At 41.0% G+C, this 20,449-nt stretch overlaps 1 protein-coding gene across 4 annotated transcripts in view; it reads right to left on the bottom strand.

The window, feature by feature from the left end:
* The window catches only part of LOC108241586 (myocyte-specific enhancer factor 2A), a 42,091-nt gene extending 23,146 nt beyond the window's left edge, over nucleotides 1–18,945 (bottom strand). Inside the window, exons 1-3 of one of the 4 annotated variants that reach the window (XM_017425859.3) lie at nucleotides 18,813–18,943; nucleotides 14,598–14,679; nucleotides 3,051–3,241 (exon numbers count right to left, since the gene is read on the bottom strand). In XM_017425859.3, coding sequence (XP_017281348.1) covers nucleotides 3,051–3,104 — 54 coding nt within the window. In that variant the 5' untranslated portion in view covers nucleotides 3,105–3,241; nucleotides 14,598–14,679; nucleotides 18,813–18,943. Of the gene's footprint in view, nucleotides 1–3,050; nucleotides 3,242–3,739; nucleotides 3,877–14,597; nucleotides 14,680–18,812 lie in introns of those variants that run through there. The other 3 variants (XM_037979643.1, XM_017425862.3, XM_017425858.3) reach the window with 3 other exon arrangements.
* Between the last annotated feature and the right edge of the window lie 1,504 nt (nucleotides 18,946–20,449).

A 20,449-nucleotide genomic window follows, 5' to 3' on the forward strand; every position in this document is an offset into this window, starting at 1 on the left:
ACGAGCCATTTTGCCGCCGTTGCTCCGTCGCAAACACGGACTCTTGGTTGATACTTTCTGCTGCTGCACCTTTTTTATTTTCGCCAAATATTCTCTTCAAAGCGGACTTCATTGACGCAAACGTTACATCTGAGCATGCTGTTAGAGCCAGCTGCCTGTCCGTCACATCCAAACACGCGGTGTCCAAAAGCTTAAAAGCCAAAACTGCGTCGGGCAGCTCCATGTTGCATTTTTTCATACGTGCGTAACGCTGCTCGAAGTCAATAATATAGTCCGCCATCGACACGTTCGCTTCTTTCATGATCCGGTCAAAAGCCGTGTACGCTTCATAAACTCTGTCTTTTTCCTCTTTTAGGAACAAATCATCTAGTTTCGCTAACAATGTGGTCATTCCAGTGTCTTTATTTAAATCGTCTACCGGTATTTCCATCGCCGTGTCCCGCGCTCTTCCTCCCAATGCCAGGGCGACAGCAAGCGCTTGCTTTTTCTTCTCCAAATCAGTAACTCTTGTCCAAATATTGACTTCATTCTTCCAGCTTTCGTATGGCTTTCCTTCTTCAAACGCTGGGGGAACTCTGTAGTTACTAACCATCCTCTGCTACCAATGTTGGTCAGAAAGAATTACTCCACTTTGTTCGCTTTAGCAGCTTTATTCCGCCATGCACAACTACAACTGAATCACTTCCACCGCCCCCACCCACGAGGTAAAAAGGACATCACAGTGCCCCCTAGTGGACTGGTGTACAATATAACCAAAAGAACTGTAACAAGCTGTACACACACTGTTCATCCAGACACAGATCAGGTCCCACCACCTGACCTGATCTGTGAGAAAAAACACAAAACTCACTTTTAGGGAATTATTCTACGGATGCAGCTGATCATATGCATGCATGTTGAAACCAGCAGGCGGCTGCCTTCATGCAGGATTCTGTTGAGTGTGTTGTGTTTTATTGGTTGCAGGTCAGCTAAAACTGCGGCGCAGGACATTTTTGCGTTTACGGTGTTTAAAGAATGGGGGCCGCAAGTGGTGCAGACCAACTCAGAATGTGGTCAGGACAATAACTCCCACTAGGGACAGATCTGAGGAGGCCTTATGGGCCGAATTAATCCTGCTCCAGAGCTCTGCGATGTTCTTGTTGGGAAACAAAAAACAAAAACTGTTTGGCAGTAATCCACGTCCTACACTCCTCAACCAGGTGGGCGCCTTACAAAAATTGTGTTTTTTGTTATATTTCATCATGCGATGCTTTGAGCATTGTAAGAATAATGCTTCCTTTGTGCTGAAAATGGCTGCGATTATGAATGCTGAGCACATGTCAGGTCAAATTATTTTAATTTCCTCTATTTTTTTATGAGGAAAATATGTTCTGGGTGAAAATTTTCGAGCTACAAATCGCCTGTTCAAAGAAACGACATCTGACGAAGTTCAGGTGTTTTTGGGTGTGTTTCTGTGGAAAGCTTATGAACAGTTACTATGTTACCTGTTGTAGATAGCTCTTTGAGCAGCTTCAGATTGGAGAAACAGAGGTTAATTCTGACCAGACTGACAAGCTAATGGCTAGTCCAGGCGGGGCCAAGACCAAAGTGGATTTCAGAGTTTTTAAAGTAACTCCCGTCTCAAAGATTTCACAACAAATCGTAAAACTTCTTTTAAAACATTTTAAATCATTCATTTTATACAGAAGTGCCCCACAGGCGCCACAGGAAGCTGCTGACACTTAATGCACTTGCATAAAACCACAGATCTCTATGTGAATAACTGTACAATGCAACATTCCTGAAATGTTAAGGTTTATAAAATAGCCTTCGCATGAACCGCTTTGACTTTTTAAAGACCAGAGTTATTTTAAGAAAGCAGGTCTTGACCTCACTCGGACTTGCCGTTAGCTCGTCAGTCCGGTCAGATTTATATTCCTCTTTGAACAGAAGCACTTCAAAGAGCCATCTACCACAGTTAAGGTATTAATTGTTCATAAAATATAGTATAAAAGATATTCAGTATCATCTGAACATGATTTTAAGATAACTTTTTATTTTCCCCGGCGTACAGTTATGCTGTTGTAATATATTTTGCATAACTGTGTGATGAACTGAAAAAGTTGACCATAAAGCTAAAAAGAGCTGATGTGCCTGACAGATAAAAGAAAACCACAAGATGACTTCCTAAAATAGAGCACAGAAGCTAAATATACGACAGGCTCCAGTGACAGCACACGCCAGACAACTGAAGTAGTGTCTATCTAAAGAAAAAAAAAAAAAAGCTGTGGCTAACACGTCCAAACATCAAATGTAAACGTCATCCCAGATATTTATTTTCCAGCCACATCCCTATTTCCAGCGCCTGCGCCCTCCTCCCAGACAGGCTGGTATTTGTTGTGCTGCTGGTGCTGATATATATAGAGGAGACAGACAGCCAGGGATTCCAGCGGGCAGCGGTGTGGCCGCGCTCGGAGATGCAAGGAGAGAAGGCCGCTGTGTGTCCCTGCTTCTGACCCACCCTGCTAATGACAGGGTGCTGTCCGAACCCGGCTAAACCAAAATTACTGCCCTCGCCAGCTGGGAGCACTGCGTTCTCACAAGTAAAAGGGTTAGAAGATGCTTCAGGAGCTCTAGATCAGAACAGGAGGCGGTCTTCAGTAGGTTCCCTTAATCGGAATTAGAGGATGAGAGACGAGAGATTTTGTATCTGAAATGTAGTTTCTGCTCAGCTCTTCGGAAAAACTCGAACCGTGGCCGCAGCAGAGTCTGTTCAGCTGTGGATGGGAAAAGTTTATGGACTCAGTTACTAAAAAAGTAAGTTTATTCTGAAATCGTTTTGGCTCCTGGGTTAACCTTTCAGCGCGCGTCCAGAAACTGTTCAGAAACTCCACATCGTCAAGTTGAAACACCGAAACAAACAGTGGAACCATTTTCTAACCTTAAAAGATTTGAGGAACTCATACACTACTGCAGCCTTATCTACATAGATAATTTGTACATTTTTTTTTTAAATCTGTGCAGAAAACAAAAGACATAAGTACAAGATATTACTGTAAGGAGACACTGACCTGTCGGTTCCTCTCATCTAAAATCCGGGTGATCTGAATCTTCTTCCTCCCCATTGCCAAGACAAAAGTCCTCCGAACAGACGAAGAGGAATATCAGTGGGCTCAAAGTATGGAGGAGTTCAAGAGGCAATCCTTAACACATACTCGCACCGCCAGCTGCTGTTGCTCCGGCATCAACTCGCCATGGCTCACTGAAAGAGAGACAGAGAGCGAGTCGGTTCAATCAGCCGTCACAGAGTGACTCAGAGTTAACAGCACATCCACCACATGTTCAACATCTAACATGGTCAAACGCTCTTCCACATTACAGCATGAGTTCAGAAGGACGCCAGCGAACGGAGTCATGGATTCAGCACATTTAACTCACAGCAAATTTACAAAGCAGTAGGTGACTTTAGGAAACCTAATTCTGCTAATCAACTAACTGGTTAACAGTCGTACAGCTAAATGAAGAATGTCAGGGACGCAAATGTGTGAACAGGTTTGAAATTAGGGTCCATTCCTGCAACAAGTCTTTAAATTTACAGATAATAAATTCTGTCTTCACAACAAGTTTCTCTGCCTTGTTAGGAATAAAAAAAGACATCAGCTTGTTTTCTTCCTCCTGATGAGCCTGCATGTGTGACTGAGCACACAAAACCAAAGCCAAAACCTGCTTTTTTATTTAGACAGAATGGCAGTAAACGCACCAGACAAGCGAGACGCATGAGCATGCAGACCGAGAAGTACAGAGTCGGCAGAAATCCGCTCGTCTTCGTGGCTCAGAGCTCTCCTCCTGCCCACCTGCCTCGCCGTGTCCCTCCTCTCTTCAGCCTCGGTGTTTCTGAGCTCTGCCTCCCCTCTACCCCCAGAGCTCTTTAGCACTTTTCCTAATCTCATCAGAACTGGGAGGAGGCAGAGGTCCAGGCTTTAATCTAACCCACTCTGGACTTCGGCAGCATGCGGAGCCCAGACCTTAAACTCCTCACGCAGGAGAAACAGGAACTAATGTCATCTTCTTCCATCATATGAGTATTACTGACCCCTTTTGCTGATTTACAGGACATTTATCTTCTATAGAAAATAATACATTAGAGTGCCAGTCATTTAAACAACACAAAAAGGAAAGAAAAATAAACCAAATTGAACAGAAAATCCCATGTTAATTAAAATGCATCTAGAGCTTATCTGCTATTTCCCCCAAAGATATTCTTAACCCGTGAGCTGACATTTCATTTTGTGCGTTTTTGTCCTGTATGTATTTTTTTTTTACCCATACACATAATCCCAATTTGCTTCGCGCGAGCCCGTATGTTATTGTTCCACCTCGGCCACATCCATCCCAGCTGGACCTGGAACGTCAGGTCGCTGCTACAGACAAAGACTCCTTGCACGTTTGGGATTTAAAGGTCACAAGGATTTATCCCCGTTACAATCTGGATGATTTGATAGCAAGACCAAAATATTCTGAAGGAGAAGAGAGGGAGGAAAACATCCCCTCCATCACGCTCCTATCTGCAAACACTGCAGCATTTCTTTCTGCTCCGCTCGGATGGAAGATGCTTTAGTTTATTTTGTAAATCCAGCGTGAAGCCACTCTGGTCAATACTGTAGTTCTTGACATACAAAAAGGTCTTTCTCTAAGGAGGTAATAATTGAATTCTTGTGTTGTTACAGCGATCTGCTAAGTCATCAGGCTTCAGCAATAACAGGTTTAATTTGATAAATGGACGCTCACGACATTCAAAGAATCAGAGCTTCTCCCTTGGATAGAGAGATCGCTGCGAGGCTTAAAACCCAGCTGATGTTCCTCGTGTCACATCTAGTGTAGTGTGTGTTTTCCATACAGGACATTAGAGCGCACGCTTACAGCTCAGCATCTGGTCACAAATCAGGCAAAACGTCTGTGGGAGTCTCAGCAATTCATAATTCTGCCAAAAGTGACAAAAAGGCAGCCGATCGAGATCAGAGCAAACCGGAGCAGAGTGTTAAACAGGCGGCGCTGGGATTTTACCAAATGACACACACAACTTGTTTTAACACAAACCATAAGCATCGACACCGATCAGCTGCTCAGGCGCTGAAAGGTCTGAATGCAGTCCTGTTTCATTTTTACTACATTCAAGTGTGTCATTTATTTAAAGGCTGAGGATCAGACGACTAACAATCCACTATGAGTCAGTGAAGCCTGACAATTTGGATGAATGGATGAATGAATGAACGAACAAAAGGACAGATGGACGTAGACTATTGCCTAATACTGGAATAAATGTTAAATCTTTGATGTTTATACAATTTTCGTTTTTACTTGGTGAGTCCATCTTTGAGGGGCCGATATTTTTGATTTTCCTACTTTAATAACTTTTATTTTTGAAAGAGGCCTTTTTAATGTAGGAACTAGAACTATGACACATCCCACTCAGGTTTAAAATCTCTTACTGTAGTGATAATCTGAACATTTTGGGGATTTTTCTGTGTAAAAATTCGACTGAAATGAAACTGAAACAAAACACTTTATTTTTGCTGTTTTGTTCACATCAAACTCAACTAAAAAGGAATTAATGTGTCTCACCTGAGTCACCAAAATGGACGACTGAGACGGATGCTCATTTTAGTGTTGAACATTATTATTATTTAACAACCAGAAGATAAGAGTTTTGAAAATAAAAATACACAAAGTTGGTTGCACAGAAAGTCTAATATTACCAGTTTAAAGAACAATTTTTTTTTTTTAAGAAATCAAATTTGTGTGGTTTGTTAGTACAGAACTGATGCTTTTGCTCTACCAGCTTTTATTTATGGTTTATTGAAGGTTTGAATGAGTAAATATCCTGAAGGTAGGTGCAGTTCATGTTTGGGGGGGAATTTTTGCCAAGTTGTTTTTGGTTTTCCGTTAACATTTATCGTGAAAACAAATAAACAAAAATGTCACAAAATAACTGTGAAATCTGTTTAATTTTTCATTTGCAGAGAAGGACTTTTACACCATAGATGTGTTGTGGATATTTATGCTCCTCTGTTCGAGTGACATGAACCTTTCTGCAGCTGGTTTTCAGAAAGAAAAGCAGATGTCCGTACTGACACCGACATCGTGTTACTGACTTAAGTTTTGTTTAAAAACTGAACCTTGAATTCTGAAGAAAACAAAAATTAATAACACAAAACAGTAAATTTATGTCTGAGGCTGCCCAATCTGTGAACCAACAAAGAAGCGTGTTCCTCAACTCTTGCTCAGCTGCTTCCAGACAAACGACCCTGATCGATACAGATGTAATTTGTTCCTGTGGCAGGAACAGTATCTGGATGATGCGAAAATCAATACAACACCCTGGGAGAAGAGAACGAGCGCTCACACACTGTCCATATCTTATAAACAAGATGCTACAAAGTTATTAAATCCACCTTATCAAACACAATGAGTAGCTGAAGTAAAAATCTGGCCTTTATAGTGTCTATGTTGTGTGTTTTATGCTGTAATAAATGAAATTCTTTGGTGAAACAAACTATACGTGTCAACTGAGGTTCTTTGAATTTGAGCTTAATTTGTGGTTTAGGAGAGTAAAAGCATCTACTGCACATCTCAGTGTTTAAAACAATAAAAAAATAAATAAAATGAGTCTAGCAGTTCTGTTGTTTCCTATAATGACCTCGCTGTTTTCAAAGTGAGACCACCCGTATGGACCTTTTACAGGAAGCACTAAACGCCGGAGCGAACCTCACAGCCAAACTCCCTCTTTTTATATCAGCTGTGAAATCCAACTCCTGTGAACTTTTAAGGACTGTGACTGGACCTTATTTGAGTGTGAAACACACTTCTCCAAGGGTTGGTTGTGCAGGAGTTTAAATCAGTTTATGGCCCCGTTTACGCTAGAATGATTTCTGGAAATGTTAGTGTTTGTTTCTACATGGATACGGCTGTGCTCATCAAATCCGCTGTAGTTTTGCCAGACAGGGTTGCCAGACAGGAAATGACGAACTATCATCCTGTCACTTTAAAATGATTGTATTTTGAAGCAAACTGTCACATGTGAGGTGCGCTTTCTCGGAAGAGGGAGGTTGTACGATTAGTGTCGTGATTGGTGAACATGTGCTCAGAAAAGGAGGGGGACTTGACCCTAAAACTATCTCATAAAAAATAGTAATTATCGTTTATCTGGTATCACTGATGCCGGCCTTTCAACGAGGCGTGCATGCAGTCTGGAGCATGTAAACGGTTACATCCAAAATGGTGGATACAGGGATGTTTGTTGTGACCGACAGTGAGGTTGGATTGCTGCTACATGTTGAAATAAGTGAGTAACATAAACAGCACTCTGCTGGTTACTATTATAGTTTATTTACTTGTACATGCACAGAACAGCTATTGACCGCAGCCGTCTGTGGTGCACATGGGGCGATTTTAGACATTACGGCTTCCTTTAAAATGCAAACACGAGTGTCCATAAATCTCCACTCTGAGTTCAGAACATTTCAGTTTCAGAGGAACAAAAAAAAAACCATATATTGACTCAAACATAGATTAGTGAAAACAGCCTCTCAGCCACCAGAATGGCACGATCTCCTTAGCTCTTTTATTTAACACAGCAAGGGTTTCCATCTTGCATTTTCCTAAACGGTGTGTGCTGACTGCACATCATGTGTGCGAGAACTGATCATCGCGAGCAGAAGAAGAAGCAAAAAACACACAAATATAATAAAATAAAGTCTAGCAGGCCTCAAATCTGCAGCTTGTCTGTCCTCTGTTTTTTTGGGTTGTGCTTATATTTCTTAGGAAGAAAAGCATGTCACTGTCACAGCGACTTATTAAAGTTGGAGGCTCTTCTACTTCTCCAAAGCACGGCGGTGTCACAATTCGTGGTTCAAATTGGTGCGATGACAACATCTCCCTGGCATGTTGTTTTGTTTAGGGCTGCATCCATGTGACACAACCATTAATAACGAAATGAGTAAAGCTCTCCACGCAGCTAACTTCCTGTTTACCACATCGCTTCCTGTGTTGTGATTTTTTAAAACATCGCCGTCCGGCACTAAAATCATTGGTCCAGGAGCAACATCTCACCCACTAACCACCAATAACATTTCCTGTTCAACTAAGCATGAATGTTTCACTGCGTTCAGGCTCACCTACCCTGAGTGGAGAAAAAAAATAAACATCCAACAGACAAACCAACCAAAATGCAAAAAATAAACGTATGACTTTGAAGCTTCACTAATAATGACTCATATTATGCGAGTAAAAACAACTTTGGTGTGTGAATCCACAAAAACATGGAATTAAACTCTGCAAGTGACGAATCGGACTGAGAACCAGAGAACGGCACGACAGGCAGATATCTCACCTGTCACTCAGGAACTAATATAATTAATTTTGACAAAGTCATTAAATAATGCTGTCTTCACAGTTGCTAGGGGACAGATTAGCTGCAGACACCAGATTATTTTTATACAGACCACAATGCCGGGAACTTTAACGTGACTCACTTTAAAAGGAAAATAGGAACCACACTAAATGTCTATTTAAGTCAGGGTTTTTAATTTGGGCTGTTTTCTATTTCATGCTACAGTACAGTAAGGTACAAGATGGTACAGTTCTCCTTAGTGTCCACAGTAGGCAGGGTTTTCTCCACAAGGGTGAGATCAGCTGTTTGTAGCTGCAGCACAGTGATCAGCTGTAGAAACTCAGATACCAAACCAGATGCTTTTAGCCACACTAACAGGTGGAGCACAAAGGAGTATTCATTTAATGATTATGACACCAAATGAGGTTGCATCATGCTTTTAGTCCAGAATGATTTCAGTACATTTTGGGAGCAACCCTAACCACGCAGCGCTAAAGGGTTTGGATCCAGTTAGCATTGGAAAAATTATTAAGCTGTAAAATCATTCATAACAAACACGCTCATTTGTCATGCAAACAAATGAGATATCTGTGTTTTAGACTGTTGTATGTTGGTATGTGCTTCAGTGTTTTTTCATTTCTACAGGTAATGACTTTTTAGTATTAACTAGTGGACTGCAGTGTTTCTATGTACAGTGGGTTCTTAAGGTATTCACACCTTTTGGTATTCTTTCTATTTTGTTGCCTTCCAACCTGGAATTTGACTTTTTTTTATTTGATTATAAGTAATGGACCTACACAAAACACTCCAGATTACCAAAGTTAAATGGGGGGGGGGGGGGGCGTTNGGGGGCTTCTTTGAAGTAGTTCTAAAAAGTATAAAATGGAAAAAATTGTGTATGCATATGTATTCATCCTCCCAAGGTCAGTAACGAGTAGCGCCACCTTTTGTAGCAGTTTCAGTAGCAAGTCTTTTCAGGGTCATCGTGTAATCTGCCAATTCTTCATGAAAAACTGCTCCAGGCTCTTCAGGTTGGATGGATGCTGCTCGTGTCCAGCAGTCTTTAAATCACACCAGAGATTCTCAGTTTGACTGGGCCATTCCAGGACATTTACCTGTGTCTCTCTAAGCCCCTGGAGAGTTGCTTCAGCAGTGAGTTTAGGATCGTTGTCCTGCTGGAAGGTGATCCTCTGTCCCAGTCTCAAATCTTTGGAAGACTCAAATAAGTCTTCCTCGAGACTGTCTCTTTATTTTGCACCTGACCTTGTCTCTTGATGGTCAAGTTCAATACTCATCTGAGCACAGCACCTTCTTCCACATGTTTGGAGAGTCCCCAATATGTCTTTGGGAACCTCAAACAATCTGCCTTATTTTTTTTCTTTAATCAGTGGCTACTTGATGGTTGGAGCTAAGAAAAAAACATACAAAGACCCGTAAACATACTCACCAACAGAGCTGTGCAGTGACAAAACGAGAGGGTCCTCCCAAAGCTATAAGAACAAAGACAACCTTCCTGTCTGAAAACACCTGGGAGATTTGAGTCAGTGTCAGAGAAGCCTCACATGGTGATGCCCCTCTGACACCGGATTTTTGAGCCCCCACTTGAAATGTGTCCTTTAGCTTTTTCCTCAAAGACAGTTCAAACATCATGAGCGCTAATTACCAGTCCTCCCTTTGACGATTTCTTATGTAAAGAATAAACAAACCCAGAGCCGAGGAGGGTTACCCGAGTTGAAATCAGTGCAAAGTGGCACAGAGCAATAGGCAACCCTTTCATCCCCCTCTGCTCATTAAAGACCCTGGATCCCATCTCTAATTGGGATGGCCCGACCACGACCTCCGCACCACTCACTCCAACAGTGAATCAATAGAGCTTAAAGCTGTTGCTCCACAGCACACACCGCTAGTTAACCACCCCCCTCCACCCCAAGCCTCCTGCGGCCAACAGAAGAAAGACATCATTGTCTCCAATATGAGTGAAACAGAACACAGTTTTGTTCCAGGGAATTATGGAGCTGATCCTGGCTGCCGGTGCAGAAACAGTCATGGTGAGATTCATATTAGTTTTTGAGAAGATGAAAGAGCTCCACTTTCTTTGCTGTTTGCTGAACAGTTAGAAACCGATGACTGAGATTGCATTTCTTATTTGCAGCTTCACCTTCCTTCCAGCTAAGCTCATCTTCTTCCTTTGGGTCAGTCTTGTCGTCCTTCCTCCTTCTAGTGGCTTATTTGCATCATATCCATCAGAGAAGAATGGGGGAAAACAAGTTCCTTTGCTCAAGGCATAATGACGTGAGTTGATAGAAGAGTGTTTTTTTTTTTTTCACCCCCTCAGCAACCCTGGACATTCTTTGAAGTTCTCATAAAGCTCCTGGCAAAACTTAAAGATGGTAAACAGGCAGTTTCTGTGGGGTGGTCCTGCTCCCTTGGGGGAGAGGAGTAAAATCCAGCTTGTTTAATGGCTGCAGTGTTTTAACACGTTCTTGTTTATCGTACTCTCCTCCCCGCACGCGCAGCTACTAATCTGCTTTGATGTGAGGAAGGCGAAAGACAATTTACGTTAACTACGACGGCATTGGAGCAACGTAAAGGAAACGACAATGAAATTATCTTTTTTCTTATGCAAATGACACTCTGCCACATCGCAGAACACACGACCAGCAGCAGCAAATAAGTCTCATTGTAAAACGCTGCAAACAAAACCAATTAAAGCTCGCTGAGTTTCTTTCTTTCCTGTGGCTGAGCAGGACAAGAGCACGTCTTTCATATTAAAGTCAGGAGGAAGAAACGAAGTGAAGATTTCTTTCTTTTTTTTTTGCTGGGCACTGCGGGAGCACGCACAGTGATTAATACATCACACACTGTCAGGCTGCCTGAGTAGTGGCCTCCGCTGTTTTGCAGGTCACTAAGCTGATGAGCTTTTTTGCCCAAAGTATAATAATTAAACTCATTTCTCTCCACCAGAAGCGCTGCCTTTTACCGCCAGGCTGAAAGCCGGGCAGATTAGGCGGCTTGAACTTTAAATCATCAGATGTGATGGCCTTCCTGTTGGAAAACAAGGTGACACAAATTTGGTTTTGTCAGAGTTTCAACCTACAATCACACGACTAATAACAAAAACAAAATGATGGCGTCATATTTGCCCCAAAAGCCCATGGTCTCCAGACCCCAGGAGCTGAGATAGAGTCCTCCTGAGCGCCCCAGTGTTCCTCACAACCTTCCAACCTAATAAAACCTCCAAGACAGCAGTCTGCTCATTTAATTACTGACCCACTGTGATGTCATTTCATTATTGTGTTACTTTTATGGCAGCAGCAGTGTGCTAAGATTTTCCTGTCTCAACACAGAGACACTGATGTCATGCCTGTAACAAAAACTGAAACACAAGCTGTTCTGTAAACGCAGCTCTGCTTCGATTCATTCTGGTCCTCAAATAAATGAACTTTTTTCCGTTTTATACTGTTTTTCTAATTTAATTGTTTTACATGCGCAACCGCAACATATTATTGTGTTTTTTAGGGTGAAAAACAAGTAGTTTTCTTCAAATATCAAGGTGCACGGATACTATAAAACTCAAAGGTTTAAGGTTTAAATTTGGTTTCCAGAGGCTGGGGAATAAAAGTTAAAGTGGACAACAATAAAACAAGATTTTCAGAAAATTTTCATGGGTCCTGAGGCTTTTTTTTTTCTCAGAGTGAAGATTTTTTTTTTTTTTTTTGATCCTGCTGTACTTTCAACTCTAAACAGAAACTTTAAGACTCTGTATGGTTATGTTTTCATTATTTTATGTGTTATGTTCTTGGTTAAATTTACTTCCTATTTTATTTTGGAAAGCCTGAGCTTGTTTGTCTTCTGCCTTTTCCCCACACACACACCTGGTCCTAATTTATAAATCAGCACACCTCTTTCTCGTTTAGTTCTTCATGCACCGGGCAGTGGAGCTGAGGAGGAGGCTATAAGGCAAGGATAAATAAGACTCGGCATGAAAAATCTCTGTGGCAACATTAACAAGTGTGTCAGCGCAACAAACACCACCCCAGAAGGAGCCCCCAGCACATGAGGAACCACTGCAACACGGCCGCAGCCAAGCCCCAGCCCCGCCGAAAGGATGATCTTCCTGGCTAGAAACACCCTATCTGAGGTGGACAGGGAGCTAAGGGAATACTCGACCGATTGGAAATATTTACTAAGTTCTAACCTCAACACCTTTCTCCCAAATTTCAAGGTAGTCTCAAATCCCCACAGGGTTGCTTTCTGTAGTAAAATCTTTCCCTGGAGATTTTGTTTTGCCTTTGATTCTTGTGGTCAAAAACAACAGGGGCCAAAAGAAAGGAGCCCGCCCCCCTTTCTAAAAACCGTACTTCTTTTAAAAAAAGACTCCTCTGGTCAAAATTACACAGTCACCACAGAAACTACATTTACAAAATCTGCACCCCACTTATCTAGGAGGTATCTGCAGCTCTAACCCAATCTTTTGATCTAAATGGTATTAAAATTAATTCTCTAACATTTCTGTTTGTTCTGTCTCATTGAAATTCAGCACTCTCAGCAAAGTAGAAACTTCCTTTTAATGTCGAGAAGCGATGGTAAGTAGAGCTGAAGCTTTCATCCCGAGGCTTCTCCAAGCAGTCCTCCATCCTCCCACTGCTTCGCCCTCCTGCTCTCACGTGTTTCAACATTACCATTTCTCTTTCCTCTGGATTACTGGGTAAACACATGATCTTTTAAGCAAGTTTAAATAGAGGACAGGTAGAGTTCAGTGGTACCAACGTCTCATTTCAATTTTGCATAGAAAACCCCCCCCGATTTTGAACTTGGATGACTTTTAATTTCATTATGAGAACATATGAGTATATTAATCAAGCTTTATTGTGACGAGTTATCAGTGAGGTCACTCTGATAAGGAAAAAGACACCTGAACCACTTCCCTGACTGCTGGGTGGGCATCAGTAAGGGATGCACTTGCTAAACCTTGGTAAAGCGCCGGACCACAGCAGGCCAACCCGGGATGGAGGGAAAATCCTAAAAGTCGGAAGCACTTGAATTAAAACAGTCAGAAAATGTGGAAGTTGTTACAAACCAGTCCTCAGAGCATGGAAGGAGGGTGCCTTAATGCAGGAAGTGTTGGGACCATTAGGACCAGTGTCAGCGCCCTAATTCAGTCCTGACTGCTCTCCGGGTTGGACCTGGTCCTCCCAAATCAACTCTAAGTTTAATAAGCCAAACCACTGTGTCAGCGACCCAACACTGCTGTTTCAGTTGGCCGAGCAGAGGAAAACCTATTTACTCTGATCAACAGAGCCGGGGTTATACGTCTGGAGGAAAGTGGATTGCAAGGCCAATATTTGGAAATTGTTTTATTTGATTTCTCTATTTATTGAGTGTAATTTCTAAAACACCTCAGCTTCGCTTTTAGCATCAAAGGTTCGAGTGTGTGGGCCCGTGGTCAGACGCAGTCAGTGGTTTGGCTCAACTCTGATTTCCAGGGTGACTCCTCAGGAAAACGTCTCAAGTCCAACAGATTAGACACTTTCCAGAAGCCACAGGGACAGGGAAGCCGAGTTAAGTTGTGTAGAGAGTACAAGGAAGGACAGATTAGTGGCAGCTAGAAGATACAGCTTGACACATTTCGTTGAGAAGACATAAAACATATTTACTGTAATAGTTTTTTGGTCTGGTGCCTCAATATTGTGTACAAACTATAAAAATTAGGAGAATCACATAGTTGCCAACTAAGTTCAACATTTTAGTTCTATGTTGAAACTCAGTTCAAACATTCATTTGGACCCATAAGAACAAACACAAAAAGATCTGTCTGAATCTTTCTCCTTCAGGAAGACGACCGCAGCAGCAGCAGCCTGTAAAGCAGCCATACAGGAAGCCAGTTGATGGTGTTTTTTACAGTGATAAAACTCAGGATATCATTAAGATTTACCATTAAAAAAATAAAGCTGCTGTTTATGTTCTGCTTTAAACACAGAGCCTAAATAGTTTTATATTTAATTATGACTATTCCCTGTCTGTTATATAAACAATCATGTTTTGCTAAATCTAATACCACTGCTTTTAAGTCTAAGTAAGCATTAATTATTCCCACAAAAAAAAAAAAATCTAACTTTCTGAGGACTAATAAGGTTCCGAGTTGGTGAATGGGCTCATAAACGTCATTGTGAAAGTTATGAAAAGATTTTCATCTGAGCGGTGGACTGATTCAAATCAAAGATGTTACCGTGAAAAGAAACAGCTGGAAGGAGAAGAAGCTGCTCAGCTCGACGTACAGATGGAGATGAGTTGTAGACTGCAACACAATTCTGCAAGAGACGAAAAGCGGAGGGTCTTTTAGTTCATTGATTTTTTACCTGTTGTGACAAAGTGAGCACGGACGGTAAAACTTCAGGGTCATATCTCATATTGCTGCGATGTTAAAGACCCAGAGTTGTGAGAAAGTGGGGAAATTTTCAATGAGCTGCGTTTTGAGCTCCATTTTTAAAATATTTTTTAAACTTGATTTTAGGCCCATTGATTTATTGCCCACATCCTACCTGGCAGCCACCCGCGTATTTCTGGCTTAATCTACTGGGGTACACTTTTAAAATCAAGATAGGCAGATTTGGATACAGCTCCAGCGCTGTCGAGTTTATGGAAACTAAACTGAAAGGGGTTTGAGATGTCCGTGACCACCTTGACGATGGTCCAATTCACGCGATGCGTCTCTGCAACTCATAAGAACACCGAGAACCCTGGAGACCGATCAAAGACACTCCGGAGACTCCTTCAAATGTCGTTTGCCAACTCGCCACAGCCCAGAGAGATCCTGGCTTCAGTAAAAAGCTTTGGTTAGGAGGAGGGAAATGATTACTCGTCTGTATCGAAGGTGACATTTTCTGAGCAGATCTACATGGTGAAGAAAAGAGTTTTCTCCTGAAACGAATCACAACTCTCACAGATACCTTCAAACACAGACATTTAAGCGCATTTAAGAGCTAAAGGAACGCTTTGCCAGTCTTCAATCACATGATTTTGAAAACTAGCATCAGGTAGTTTTTACAGCAAAACTACACTGAGTCCTGCTTTGTGTGATACAAGAGCGTGTGCTCATCAACGCCAATATTTAGTGTGGATTCGCTTAAAAGAGGCCATGTAGTTGGCCCAAAAGAAGGAAAAAAAACAAACAACTAATTTATGAAGAACTTAAAATAGTCTCCCCTTAATAAAAACTACCCATGGACACACAGAGACATACAGTACAGCCTCTGTTTCATCAGCCGTCGGTGCAAAAATAAAAGGAAGCGTTGCTATTTCTGTTGACCACATGGTCTCAAATATTTTCTGATTAAGAAAAAGGAGGGAAAGGAAAGACTTCGCTGCGGCTCATGCAGTCCACGCAGTCACATAAAGGATCGTAACTGACCTGGAAGATAAGTGACGGCAACCTTTCATTTCACTGGGAGCAAGGTTTATTCTCACACTAACGTCACGTGGAACAACTCCACAGGTTCGACTCTTACGTGTGAGTAATCCTTGACATTTTCTATTTTTTGTCCCAAATGGTTTCCATCGTTATCCAGCATGATTGGCATTTTGTCCTTATTCTGTCCCACCGTTACAGACATTTACATGTATGCAGTTTCAGTTCCTTGCTGCTATGATTGGGTGTAATGGTAAAAATAAAAGGTAAAACTTCATACTGATTTGGGTTTTGCAAAGAAAAAAACATCTACTAAAGTGTCTCACAAATCCTAACAGTCTGTTAGTAAAAAACTTAACAAAAAGGCAGAAGGAAATAAAAGAAACTATTAACTTTAGCTAAAGATTTGTGAAAGATATTGCTTACAAGATGGTCTGAAACACTGCTGATGTTTATTTGTCAGCAAAAGGTTCTGAATGATTTGGTGTCATTGTTGAGGAAATATCAATTCTTTTACAAAAATGTTGAACCCAGAAGTATAGATTGGTTACCTAAAGCCACTTAGATCCAAGTATTTTAGTTGAAATACTTTGATTTATTACTTTTTATATAGTGATAGCGTGATGCCAAATTGCGCAAATATAAAATGACAATCAGATAACTTCTAAAAAATAATTCAAAAGTGTCTCAAAGTTTTCAACATTCAATACCTTTAGTCATTAAATGCAGCTTGCTTTGTAGTTTTAATATTGAGAAAATACATAAAAGCTTTTGGTTTTTCATATTTTGTTTAGTATTTTTGTGGCCTATATATATATATATTTACCATAATCTGTTTCTAAAAAAGAATTAAAATAAATCACTATAAATAATAAATATTTTAGTTTTCACACGTCTGGAAGTTGGCGACCCGACCAGAGGGTGGCAGAAAAGACCAACACATATCCTCATGGCTGAAGTTCAGCAGAACAAGTGTTTGTTCTGACTGAAAACAAACCTCAAGGAGGAAAACAACAACTGTAACATTCATTAACTAAAGATCACTATGAACAGAAAACGTTTTTGGGATACTTGGCTGCAGGTCAGCTGGTTCCTAAAAAGTCGCTTCAGTTAACTTCTGAATGTTATTCTTCGAGAAAAAAAAACTCATAACCTTTTTGCACTTTAAGAGAACGTTATTGCGATTTTGTTTTGTGTCATTTTCATGCATTTATATTTTAAATATCAAGGTTGAAGCAAGTTGGAATGGATTGTTTTCTTTTTACCAAAATAATGTGTCTTTCATTTTTTTAAAAAGCACTATTTTATTTTAAAGACATAATATAGATATAAAATAATTTTTAAAAACTGCGCACCACAAAAGGCAGTAGTCTCATATTGGGCTAAAACTTGGTGTGGTCATAGCTGGGAGCCGCTCCCAACGCTACTGAGAGATATCTCTCCTTTAAACTTTGTCTGTTAGCAAAATATCTCTTGAATCACTGGACATATTTGATCAAAACTCAGAAAGCAATCACTAAATGCACAGCTACAACTAACTTGTGGAGTCAACCAAATTCAAGATGGCTACCACGGCTTTATTCAACATAAAAAATAGCTATAACTTGGTCAGTTTTACAAATATTGAGCTAAATCTGTCGTGGTAGTAGTTGAGAGTCATCCCAGACACGTGTTTTTGATTCTAACAGATCTCCCAAGATCTTGCAATAAGCATAAAACTCATAAGGTTCTTTACGTTTGACCAAAACTTTGTCACTTCTATTCGTAAAATGATCTTAGTTTAAAACTCGCATTCCTTCATAGAGCGCCAGGCCTTTATTTAGAGGCTGAAAATGGTCTCTAATGTCCTCTGAGGGAGAATATTAGGGTCATTATCTATATGGTCATCTAATTACCGTACATGAAGTGTTTAGCAGTCAAACCCTTGTGTGTGTGTGTGTGTGTGTGTGTCAGTGAGGCAGTAACGTTGGAGTGCTCTCACAGCAGCGTTCGGTTCACCATCCCAGCAGAGCAGAGACATATTAGCTCAGTAAGAACCCGAAGATGGAGGAGTGCCTCCACCCCACATACGCTCCCTCTGGTCCTAGGGGGGACTGACGTGGCGACAGTGTAACCGTGACCTGATTACCTGTCCCCTGAAGGCTGTAATCACTAAGAGCAGCAGACAGGCGGTGCTGGGCGGCTGACGGGGGGGAGGATAATTAAAGCTGATGGTACATGCTGCCCTGCTAATGAAATATGAAAACAAAGAGCCGGGATGAGGCAGAAGTGTGAAGGATGCATGACTGAGCTGCAAGATAGTTGATGCAAAACATCTACTTTTCAACTAGTAATATTAATAAATGTGGATTATCATTGGTTTTTTTAGACATCCATGAGCATTTAACAGGTCCTTCTTACTTAAATGATCAGAAAGTGTACTGTCATACTGGCAGTCCTTGAAGGAATAAATACTGTCAGCTGAAGAGCTATAGATGTGCACCCACTGATTAGGTTTTCCTTCAAATCCACCCAAAGACTTTTCATTACAATAAAGTAGCAGATATTTCCTGAGCAGTCAAAGTTATGGACATTTTTACACAAATACTCAAAGTATTGCTTTAGGCAAATAAACTAAGATATTTCAGAGAATCACACAAGAGTCTGGGATGTGTTGATGATAAATGAACACGTTTCAATAATATTTTTAAGTAAATACAATCCGCAAGGACTGCTGAAATCAATGTCTTTAACTTGAAATGTTAAATGATCATTAAAAATAAAACTAAAAACTCTCTGTGCATTTTGAAAAAATAGAAAGGTGTCTGATAAGATGTTTGTGAAGCTGGTTTTGTGTACAACGCAGAAAGTGACAAAATAACAATTAAGCACAGTTATCGCTGACAAAGTGTTCATAAAAGCAGATGTGCTGCAAAACAGTTTGAGAACATTTAAAGCAGGATGAAGAGTAATGAACTCTCCCTTTTCCAACACAGCGCTCCGTACAGACAGTAAATTAAAAACATTTTTTTAAATAAGAGGTTTTGTTCCACTCACCCTTTCAGAGCTCCTATAAATGTGAGCTTTATCAAAGCGTCTCCAGATGACAGAGCCCGGCAGAACATCGTCCGCTGCCTTTAGGAACCTGACAAACTCCAGGCGTCCTTAGCTCCTCCCACCCGCTGCGTCTGCGCCTGCGCGCAACAAGGGCTCCAGAACGCGAGGGTGTACCGAGCAGCGTACAACACCTACCCGGATGTAGGCGAGTTTTACTGGTCCTAAGTACAGAAACATCAGACTTTTTAAATTATTTGAATTAAAGTAAACTTAAACTGTAAAGTGAGTGACTTTGGTAGCCAGGGAATAAAGGTACACTGTTAATGTCATGTGAAGAATTCAGGCTATAAGGGGCTAAAAGGGAGTCAAAGAATAAAGCAACATAATATAACAACATAATTAAAAGGAAAGAAGATTCCTCCTGATTAAAAGTGAACATAATAAACACAAGTAGATAAACCAAATAAAGAAAAATGGAAACACAGTCACTGCTAAAAGAGGCAAAACAATCCCCTAATTTCTCAAGAAAAGCAAACTAATTAGCAATAAAAAAAAACAAAAGAAAACTAATTTCTACAGGGCCTGGAATATTTAAAAAAAACAAACTAAAGAGCAAATGTACTAAAGCTGGATGAGTTTAAGTGCCTGGGGTCTTTATATTAAAACATATGTGCAATAATATTGTTTCATATTGTAATGATGATATCAGTTGTGATAAACCAACATTTTCCTCACTTCACTTTCTCTCCTGTCATCACCATCTTCTAAACCAGGTGTGGGCATCACAGCCAGAGAGGCTTGAAATATAATGGGCTGTGATTTATTGCAGTCTAAGCAGAACTTTGTGATATTGGTATTGGGGTGAATTTTCGATGCGTCCTGCAGCAATGCTGGGCCGTCAAAAGCAACGACAGTGGAACGAAAAGGGTGAAGCAGAGAGCTCAGGCAAGGTGAAGAGAGTGGAGACAGGTGTCCAGAAGGGCGGGGTTGTGACAAAACGAGAGCTGCAAGAGTGAAAGGAAAGATTCATAAGATGCTGAGACCTGCCACAAGGTTTGGAAACGAAGGCTCAAACAAAAGGACAGAGGGCAGAGAGCTGGAGGTCGTGGAGATGATCCGCTCTGGCGACCCCTAAAAAGGCCTGCTGAAAGATGAAGATTGGATGAAATTGTTGAGACTTTTTAATGTACAGCTTGTGAGCTGGCTTCATCCCAACCCAGCATAATAACTGATTCATTCATATTTTATTTAGCCTTCTGCCTTAAGGAGCAGGAAGAAACCTTGTGACTACGAGGTCACTGGTTCAGCTTTCAGAAGCAGCTGAAAGCTGCTTGAAGCAGGCCTAGAAGTCTACGTCTCTTTCAACAAAACTGGTAACAAAGTGTTAAAGACATCTCTGAACTTCTGACTGACTGTTGCACCGGGTCCAGAAGGGAAATACTTTGTTTGAATGTGTGTGAGACGTGCGTTTTGACTGAGTTGCCACGTCTTTTCCCTCCGTGCCCTCTGTTATTTACAGTCCAGTTAATAGATGTAAAGATCACATCTCTGTGCTCACCTCTCTTCTCTTCTCAGTTGTGGTTTTATGTCAGGAGTGAGCTGATGTAGCCTCAGACGTCTCAGAGAACAAAGAGAAG

This window comes from Kryptolebias marmoratus, linkage group LG15, assembly GCF_001649575.2.
Source record: "Kryptolebias marmoratus isolate JLee-2015 linkage group LG15, ASM164957v2, whole genome shotgun sequence".
Classification (NCBI taxonomy): Eukaryota; Metazoa; Chordata; class Actinopteri; order Cyprinodontiformes; family Rivulidae; genus Kryptolebias; species Kryptolebias marmoratus.